General features: G+C 36.0%; 1 protein-coding gene across 1 annotated transcript; it reads left to right on the top strand.

The window, feature by feature from the left end:
- The first annotated feature begins 6,793 nt into the window (after positions 1-6,793).
- LOC133869868 (NAC transcription factor 25) lies at positions 6,794-8,699 on the top strand. The gene is made up of 3 exons (XM_062306964.1): positions 6,794-7,144; positions 7,330-7,643; positions 7,893-8,699. Exons 1-3 carry the CDS (start codon positions 6,949-6,951, stop codon positions 8,427-8,429), a joined length of 1,047 nt encoding a protein of 348 aa, XP_062162948.1. The 5' UTR covers positions 6,794-6,948; the 3' UTR covers positions 8,430-8,699.
- The last annotated feature ends 1,903 nt before the right edge of the window (positions 8,700-10,602 follow it).

Here is a 10,602-nt window from a genome sequence, read left to right as displayed (position 1 = left end):
TTCTTTTTCTTTTTCTTTTTTTTTTCCCCTCACCGGAAACTTCTGCAAGTCCGGCGAAATCTTCACCTTCCTTCCCCCATGAAATCCAATCCAGAAAATCCTCCGTCGACCGCATTACTATAAAATCACTAACAAAACACCAAAAAATACTAACAATCACCAAAAATCAACAACAAAAACCAAAAATCACCACGTCGTCGACCACGGCTCATCACCGCCATGGATTTTCCTTCCCTGGCGACGGAAAAAAACCACTGGCCTCTTTTCCTCATCATTACCGGTAAGTTTCTCTGTAACCAACGACCAAAACGAGCTTCTCCGAGTGGCGGCGATCCAGTTGTCGTGTGCTGAAAAAAAAAATACAAACAAATTAAAGTGAGACAGAGAAGGACGAGAGACACAGGAGAGTTCCGAAATTTTTTTTCAGCCGGCCACCACTCGAGAGACGAGAGAGTTGAGAGCTTTTTTTTTTTTTTTTTTTTTTTTTAAACAAAGGAAAGGAGAAGGCTTTCCCCTTCTAGAGAGCTGCAGAACCTGTAGGAGTTCATCATGTCACCTGTCACATGCGTTTAACGCATGTGACAGGCGACTGGTTTTTAAAAGAAAAAAATAATTTTTTAATTTTTAAAAGCTGAAAATTTTGAACTATCTCTGAAAAATGGGGAAAATTAAAAGTTAAAAGAAGAAATTATAAACAGTTGGCCATGTGTAAATTGGCCGCGTGAATTTATTACACACGGCCATATGGCCACGTGTAAAAAATACACGTGGCCACTTATTTCTCATATGCAACATGCTACGTTGTTATCAAGACACGTGGCTTGTTGGCCGCGTAGCTTTAGTAACCGCTACCGTAGACACGCGGTGAATTGCAGAATTTTTTGTAGTGACTTCACACTCATTTTACACCGATTGACCTTGCGTGTTTTACGTGACTTTTATTTTTATTTTTTTAAGTAATTAACTAACATGGGAAGCGACTTGAAATACCATACGTACGCGTTAGGGTCTACCCCGGATGCTATCTACAAAGGAAAGGAGATCATCCCAGAGAAACTACCTGTTATGATAACAAATTTTATTGGTATGAAATGTATGTTATAATTAAATAAGTGTAAAGAGTAACATTATCAAGCCAAAATACATGTTATTTTAGTAGCTCATTCAGTTGAAGGAAATAGTTTGGAAGAAATGAAGCAACGAAATGGAAGTTAAAGATGTCCTGCAATTAGGCTTTTGGGTAGACGTCCCACAGGTGCTTTTAAAAGGATATCCGGCGTACTACCCTAAAGTAGAGACTGCTTATGCCAATGGAAAATAACATTCAACGGATTATATCTACGTCACCATGAAACGATCAATTTATTCTTTTTGTGATTCACTAAAAACCTTTTGGGAATATCCTACAAATACTTGTATTCAAAAGAAGAGAAGAGAAGAGAAGGATTGGAATTGAGAATAATGCTATGATGACAGGCACTACCGTGAACTATGAAGGCACACTATGATTGGAAGAGAAGGTTATGCTAAATTAATTCCAAAGATATGTAGTAATCATCGAAAGCGCCAAGCCACCAGACTACTTTAGTGTCTAGCAGATAGACCTTTACAAGGACAACCACAAAATATATATATATATATATATATATATATATGGTTTTGATTTATACTTCTAGCTACTAGTTGTGTGCGCCAGCCGGAATGGGTTGGAAGAGAGTCGAGTCAACCCGGAACCCATTGGGTCAAAAGGTCGGGTTGGTATTGAAGTCTCGATAGAGAGGAGTTCGGCACTTTCTTAGCCCTTGACAGAGATAGGAGGAGTTCAACCTTCTTTTTTGCCCTCGATCGGCAAATGTCGTCCGACAGAGATAGGAGGAGTTCAACCTTTATTCTTCCTCAATTTTGCAATCTTTATTATTAATAATTATTTTTGTACAGAAGGATTAGCCCTTGCTTTCATGGTCACGAACTTTACGGTCTACCTAATGTTATATATATTATTCAATTTTTTATTTTAAAGATGTATGATTGTCGATATATATCATGTACATCATTAAATACATAAACTTTAAATCATAACATCGATTTAATTTAAAATGAAGAGCATCCTATTCCTCCTAGCTATGTACGTGTTACGTTTGTACGTAAATTAAAGCTAATTCACAACCATTCCCATTTTCATCCATTTGAATAAAACTAAACCTAATCAGAAAATTAACAAGGTAGGATATAGCGAGTGGGATAAATTTTGGTAGTACTAATTCATCACTCATTAAGAAGAATATTGTTATACACCATATTTTTATCTCACTAGATTGTTGTTGTTGGGTTTATCTCATATCCATCTTTTCTTTTCTTTTTAATCAATCATTCAATCTATAAGATCCACATACAGATTTAATCACAAAATATAAAGTGATTTTTTATTTTTTATTTTTAAAATGATTGATCCAAAAACTATTACATCTTGTCACATCAACTTAATAAAATAAAAGTAAAATATTGGAATGATATAACATTACTCTTTCATGAATATATAATGTGAACAAATGCAAGAGACACGTATGATGCATTCGCCTTTTAATTTCTATATATTTGTTTATGTAATTTTAATTATAATGCTTCCATCTCAAGATCGATCTCCCTAGATTTCACTCTGTCTCTTTTTTATTATTATTATTATTATTATTTATTTATTTATTTTAGGAAATCAAATTTTGAAAAAATCCAAAAAAGAAAAGAAAAGAAAAAAGAATCTGATTACGTACACCGCATATATATGGTCCCTATTTTGTTTGTTATCTTTACCTTCCACCTTCATTCTTGTCGATGGCGGTCAAACAATTGCCTTATAAAATATCACAAAATTTTATAACAGGACAGGACAGGATAGGATATTCTCAGCAAGTTCATCCTATCTTGAATATGGATTTTTTCTTCTTTGAGATTATGACTTTATTCGAGTATTCTTGAATTTTTAATTTTTTTTTATTGCCCGGCCACATCCATTCAATAACAAACCTTCATTCCGAATCCTTTATATTTGTTAATTTATAATGCCAATTCGATCCTCCATTCAATGTATGCCCCAATTATTCCAAATATACAAAATCATTTCTTCAATAGCATTAATAGTTATACATATTCCATGACATAATCACGTATTCATGACGGGACATTTTGTTCCTAAGCAGTAACTACTCTTTTGTTACAATTGATCGAATCCTAAAAATTCGGACAAGAAAAACTGTAAAAACAAGAAACAGGCACAAGTGACTCACCAAAGATATCGGCGAGAGACACTTCAATGCCCAATTAAGTTTGTGCAATAATTCAAGAGAGAAACAAGGAAGCAAGAGAATGAAATTTGAAAAAATATGCGTATCTCAAACTAGGGTCCATTACCTTAAAGGATTGTTGTCGTTAAGGCAAGTAGGCTTATTATGACAATCACCGAAAGTCAAAAGTCCGATATGCATGGAAGGTGATAAATTATCGCAAATGTCTTTTCGTAAAGAGGGGGGGGGGGGGGGGGGAGAGAGAGAGAGATTCTCAACATCCTTTACCTATCGAGCTAGATCTAAGAGCATTCACAGCGGTTTATAGAAATTTTGAGCCAAAATAGATAAGCAAAACCTCTTTTTGCTATCTTAGCTAATCAATTTTCAGAACTCCATCCATTGGCTCATCTAAAATTTCTTCTACTTTATTAAAATAATCATTTTTGAAGACAGGACCAGCTGCCAAGAATCCACAAGTCCCTAGAGGGAATAGATGCACGCCGAACGATGGTGGAGACCCAACCGGCCTCCTCAAGCGAGGCCACCCAGTGGTCCGAGAAGAAGAGCCACCCGCCTTTCCTCCGTGTGCACACGCTCCACGCACTCCCACTTGGGCACTGCCACCAATCCCAAGCCCAAGATTGCCTTCCTCTTCCTCACAAACTCCAACCTCTCTTTCGCTCCCTTTCACGAGAAATTCTTCCATGGCAACCGTCACCTCTACAACATCTACATCCATGCCGACCCATCGGTGAAAATCACCGCTCTCGGTGGTGTATTCCAAGGCCGGTTCATCACGCACGCAAAGATGCTACAACGCTCGCGACGAGGACGCCATGCTTCCCAAAGTCCCATTTGAGCACCCCACCACCGCCACAAGTCACTCCGCCAATACTGAGCCAAGAAAATCAAAACCCCAACCCCAAACACCAAAACCATCAATTTCAGCAAGAAAAGGAAAAGGAAAACCTATACCCATGTTGCTGAGCAGCACGACAGTGAGCTGGTGTCGTGTGTTGTGACTCACTGACCAAATCCCATACCCATCCTCCCACCAATTGCAGAAACAATCCAAAGAGAAAACACAAATCCAAATCCTTCACCAGACCAGACCGATTGAGAGAGAGATGAGAGAGGTTCAACAAGACCGACTAAGAGAGAGAATGCCAGAGAAGACGAACTCACTAAGCGCGCGCGCGCGCGCGAGAGAGAGAGAGAGAGAGAGAGAGAGAGAGCATGGCAGATGCCGTGTTGGGAAGGAACTGTGAGAGAGTGAGAGAAAGAAAGATTAAAAAACGAATCCATTTGTGAACAGTATAACGCCCCCGATGGGGCGTTATACTGTTCACAAATGGAAGACAAATCTATTTTAGGTTTTGAATACAGAAGCTAATGGAAGTGAGTTTTAAGCAAAAGTTGAGCTATTCTAGCCAAATGGAGAAAGTAGCAAATCCAATATGAATGCTCTAAGTAGCTAGGCAAGCTCCTGATTTGGAAAGTACTCGAGATACCTTTCGTTTTATAGTATTTCCAACATGTGTTTGTCGATAAGTTGATTGTTGGCTTGGGGACCTACAATTGGGCTATGGATTGTCGGTCAGGGATTGGTCATCCTTTTAATCTCTTGAAGGAGTGTCTATCGGTTGAAAACTCGTCGGTCATCGATCCATCTAAGGGGTTTCCGCTAATCAGGTTGTTGATCTATCTTGAAGGTGAATGGGCCTCCGTAGCCCTATGGAACCAGCCTAGTTGGAAAATTTAATTTATGAACCTTAATTAATTTGAAACCACCTTTTTTATTTTTTTCAAATTTGGAACTACTTTAAAAAAAAATTTATAAAAAAAAAAAAAATGAAAAAAAAAAACAGAAATTGAATCCACTTTCCTTGTCTCACCTAAAAGCATTTTAGAAAAAATTGTTATATTATAAGTTTTGTCTCATTAGAGCGAGTAGCCGTCATTTTCAAATTCTTATCTATTTTGAGAAGGGGAAAATATCATATTTTATATTCAATGCTTAAAAAAAGAAGAAGTGAAAGCTAACTTACTATAGTGAAATAAATATTATGAAAAAAAAAAAAAATAGTTTATGGACAAGGGGCATATGGATTGTACATCGATGTAGTATTACGAATCTATGATCAACATTCAACAGGAATAAAGAAAAAAGAAAATAGGGAAATACCCTAAAACAAGCACAATGAGTGACAATTAGTACCCTACATAACAAATGAAATTGCATGATTTAGTTTCGATAAACTTTGCCAATAAAATATGAATTTTTAGAAATAAAGATGTGAGAATTATATAAATTAATGAAAGCAAAATAAAAATTGTAAGGAAAATGACTAAACTATTGGACAATAAAGCGAATATTAATCTGTTTCTTAGACAAATATTGCCTCCCACTTATACAATAAGTTTTGCAATAAGGAATATAACAATTCTGTCTTCAGGATACAATATTGCCCAAATGTAGTGTGTATATTGCAAATTCTAAACACTACTCTAAATAAGAAATTCTGTAACAGCAGAGAAAAAGAAGAGAAAAAAAAAATACCATTAAAATATGCTAAAAAAATATATTTTATAAATTACAGAAGTAATTTATTATAGTTTTTTACTGTTGAAAAAACAGTTTGAAATAGCAGTGTCTGTCAGTTGAAAAAACAGTTAAATATTTTTAAAAAATATGACTATTAAAATAGCAATTATACACATCAGAAAAATGCACATAAATAATATATAAGCTACCAACTCGCCTCGTGTCAGACGATGCGCAAGTGCTAAGTACGTCTAAAGTATCAAAGTGACACACGTGCGTGTGACGGCCAGTGCGATAACTAGCATGTATATATTCAAAATACAATATAATATAAGAGTAAGATAAATGCTTATAAAACATACAAACAATTCATAGGTTTTCATTAATGTCAAATAAAGTGTAATTAAAAAAAATAAAGAGAAAGTTAAAAGTTAAAATATTAAAATTTGAAGATAAGTTAAATTTTGATGAAATAATTTTCAACATGAATAAAGTCCAACTTGAAACAAACCCATACGGGCGCATTGCAAAAAAGGTATGACCATATTATAGGGTATCTGCTGGAAATGATCACATGCACCAAATATCTTCATAAAAGACAACAGCAGATATATATATATATATAAAATAATTTTTTTTTTTAAAAAAAAAAAAAATTAAAAAAGAAAAAGGGACCATTGCATTGGGAAAGCATGGCAAAAACAGCACGTGCACACGTGCCAACCTGTGTGTGTATGGAAATCTGTTTTTTGGACGTTCCATAACAAAAGCATGACATCAAAAGCGGACAGGCAGTTCCAAACCTCGGACCGCCAGGATCAAAAAGCCTGCCCTCTTCTTCTCCTCCGATGTGGTCCCCACAGCCTTTTCCCAAACAGGTGTCAAGGATCCAAAAGCCCAAGAATAAAACGTGTCGCGCGATCACCGGAGCCCCCGTTTGGTACTTTTATCGGCACCTAACAGCCTTCCTCATCCTCCCCCTTAATTACTGCTTTTTTATGCCGAAGTTTTCTGTGTACTACCACCTCTCCAATATATCTCCTTCCAAAACCCTCCCTATAATAGTTTTCATATAATCAATCAAGAAAAGAGTTTGATCACCACAAATATCAGCCGGCCTACATGGGTGAAATTATGGAGAGCACCGATTCATCGTCGGGGTCGCAACACCCGCAGCTTCCGCCGGGCTTCAGGTTCCACCCCACCGATGAAGAGCTCGTGGTCCACTATCTCAAGCGGAAGGCTGCCTCTGCTCCACTACCCGTCACCATCATAGCCGAGATCGATTTGTACAAGTTCGATCCATGGGAGCTCCCAAGTACGTAATATATATGCACAAGTATCATCAATACAAGTTTATTTATTTATTTATTTAAAGTGCAAGTAAAGCGTTCACTTTCACTCGGGAGGGTGGCTGAAAAAATTGTCCACTTTTTGGATTGTTTTTAATTATTACATGTTAAAACCAATAATTTTTGAGTGCTTTCTTGAAAAAACATGAAGGTAAGGCTACGTTTGGAGAACAAGAGTGGTATTTTTTCAGTCCTCGTGACCGGAAGTACCCGAACGGGGCGAGGCCTAACAGGGCGGCGACGTCTGGGTATTGGAAAGCTACGGGGACCGACAAGCCTATACTGACATCTAACGGAAATCAAAAGGTTGGTGTTAAGAAGGCGCTGGTGTTTTACGGCGGGAAGCCTCCTAAAGGGATCAAAACCAATTGGATCATGCACGAGTACCGCATCGTCGACAATAACAATAGCTCTAGTTCCAAGCCTCCGGCTGCTGATGCTGCAAACAAGAAAGGGTCTTTAAGGGTACGTGAGAACCATCATAATTTTTTTATTTTTTATTTTGGCTTGGTTATTAGATCACGGGAACAATCGTAAAGCTCAGACTTTCGCACACGGGAAGTGACCCCAAAAAAATTATTTACACTTAAGGAGATGAGTTCATTCTAATTAGTGACTGAGCCAACCCTCGAGATTAAAAGCATCATTTTTGTTCTTAATGTAATGGGGTTCTACGACTTGGATGAATATATATGTATTTGTTTTGTTTTGTAGCTTGATGATTGGGTATTGTGTCGGATTTATAAGAAAAACAACGCACAAAGACCAATGATGGAGCAGGACAAGGAGGATTCAATGGAGGCCATGATTCCAATGATGCAAACATCTTCTATATTGGCTGGCCAAAATCTAAAACCTTTGCCCTCAAAGACTGCAGCAAACTACGGCTCATTACTTGAAAATGACGAGAACTACTTTGAAGGGATATTAACAGCCGAGTGCTTGCAAAACAGTTCTTCCATTTCTCATCAGCTAGCCTCTTCGAGCTCGAAACATACACTAGCGGTGAAACGCACGCTACCATCACCGTTTTGGAATGAATCGATGGGGTCTTCCTCCTCCGGGAAGCGATTCCACGGCGATCTCAATAGTGGAAGCACAGGGATGGATGAGAGCAACAATTCCTTTGTTTCTCTGCTAAATCAGCTGCCTCAGGGCACCCAGTTCCACCCTAACGCGCTTCTCGGGTCTCTCGGCGACGGGGTTTTGAGGCAACATTTTCAACTTCCAAGCATGAATTGGAACTCATAGTACGAAAATTTATCCCATATGTGATGATTTGATCGAATAGGGGAATCAAAGTCAAAAAGCTCCATTAATTAGATATAGACTGGAAGATTAATTGTTTATCAGAGATTCTATACGTTGGAAGAAACAGAATGATTATTAGAAGGTTGAGTTCATTTCTCTGGGTGTAAGTATATGCCAGGTTAAGTCAGAGATATCATCATACTTTTGTTTTTTATTTTTATTATTTTCATTTAAGAAATTAATAATAATGAACGATAGACTTGCTAGCTATACGAATTTGTTTGGATTAAAACAAATATATAAAGAATAAAAGAATATTTTTATGTTTGGAAGAAGCTTGTATGGAATACTTATTATATATATATAGAAGATATCTAAAAAAAATTAGTTTATTTGATTTGAGAAGATTCTGGTGATGGGTTTATTGTTTGTCCGTTTTGACTTGCGAGAAGCTTCCAGCTGTACGTGAGATCGATGTATACGCTTGGTGATATATATATATATTACATGTAACGAAGATGAATCTGGAAACACCTTTTCTTGTTTACATCTTTAATGATTTAAAGAAAATATATTATAATATAAAAACTTAAATTAATTTTAAACATAAGAATAGGACTCAAAATTTATCAAGCTGGTCCTGATTGGGCGTTCCGCTCTCTACTGCTACTGAGAGTTTTTGAGAGAAAATGTCGAGCATCTCCAATGAATTAGGTTAAGTATTAATATAAGTTAAATTTAGCTAATATTGCTCATTTTTCACCTCGAGCAAATTAGCTAGAGGTGAGCTTATAAATAAAATACATCTGGTGCTACAGTGAATAGCAAAAGCTATTCAATATAGCATTATGTCGAAATAGAAATTGGCTCACCATCTCTCTCTCTCTTTTACATGAAAATTTGATAAATAGAATATAATTAAGAAAAATTAGTATTTAAAAGTAAATATAAAATCTGTTGGACTCTCTTGGTACATAGGTTTCAAACCATGCCTCAATCTTTCTTCGGCCTTTTCAAATCTATTGTATTGGGCCTTAGGTCCATTTGCTTTGTCCTCTTGGACATGGTGAGTCTAGTGAGACTCTAGTCTATTGTCTAGATCCATTGGATTTGAACTTGAGAATGCTGAACACACTCATGTTTATACACTTGATATGACAGTAAAAATTATCATTTCATCTAAAATTTAATAGTGATCTATCCAAAATCTAGTGGTAATTTTCACTACCACGTTAAAGATTGTGCACTTGAGATGTTGGAATGCGTGGAACATTTCTCTTTGAACTTACTTGCATGTTATTTTTCTACAATTGCTAAGTAATATATTATGGGGAAACTACGTACACGTATTCCCATCAAATTTGCAACATCCTTCTCCAAACTTCACAAAGTTACAATGTACCATGTCAATCTATGAAGCCCTTTAAGTTGCCTCCTTCCATGAGGATTTACTATTAAATCCTAATGGAGGAAGCAAAAATGACAAAAATATATACTACTCTCGTAAAATAAATAATAAAAAAGAAACGTATATAATGGGCTTAATAAATTGGTAGGGTACAGCATTGTAGCTTTTTTAAGTTTGAGGAAAAATTATAAATTAGATGATAATTTGAGTAAAGTAAGTGCAACTTCCCCGATCTATTTTGATTTGTTGAGAAAAATAAAAGATAATTATATAACGGATATAAATTTTCTATAAACTCGGTTGTAGAAATTCTTCCAATCCAATATCTAAAAGTATCATAAGTCCTTTGAGCATATGATAATCACGTGCAACGCTATTAAAAAAGAAAGCAAGAAGCACAAGTACTTGTTATAAAAATTTCAAAAAATAAAAATAAAAATTCTGCTAGAATAATTTGAGATATTTTAAATTTGTTGTGATGTTAATTGACGCCAAATATTACAAGTATTATAAAAATATGGAAGCCAGAGAAACGTATATATATATATACAGACAAACAAAAAAGACATGAAAGAATATGTTAGGGCCATATTTTCCAGTAATGACGTAGGATTATTCCGTGTCATAATCAACTCTTGATAACAAGATGAGATTTGGATTTCAAATGTCAACATATATAGGGATAGGGAAAATGGATTTTTTTTTTTTTAATTCACGATAGAATATATGTTGCCTCCTGCTTTAATGCATCGTCGCACTGTCGCG

This window comes from Alnus glutinosa, chromosome 5 (assembly GCF_958979055.1).
Source record: "Alnus glutinosa chromosome 5, dhAlnGlut1.1, whole genome shotgun sequence".
Classification (NCBI taxonomy): Eukaryota; Viridiplantae; Streptophyta; class Magnoliopsida; order Fagales; family Betulaceae; genus Alnus; species Alnus glutinosa.
The sequence above is the reverse complement of the archived record's forward strand: the minus strand, read 5'-3'. Positions and strand labels throughout refer to the sequence as shown.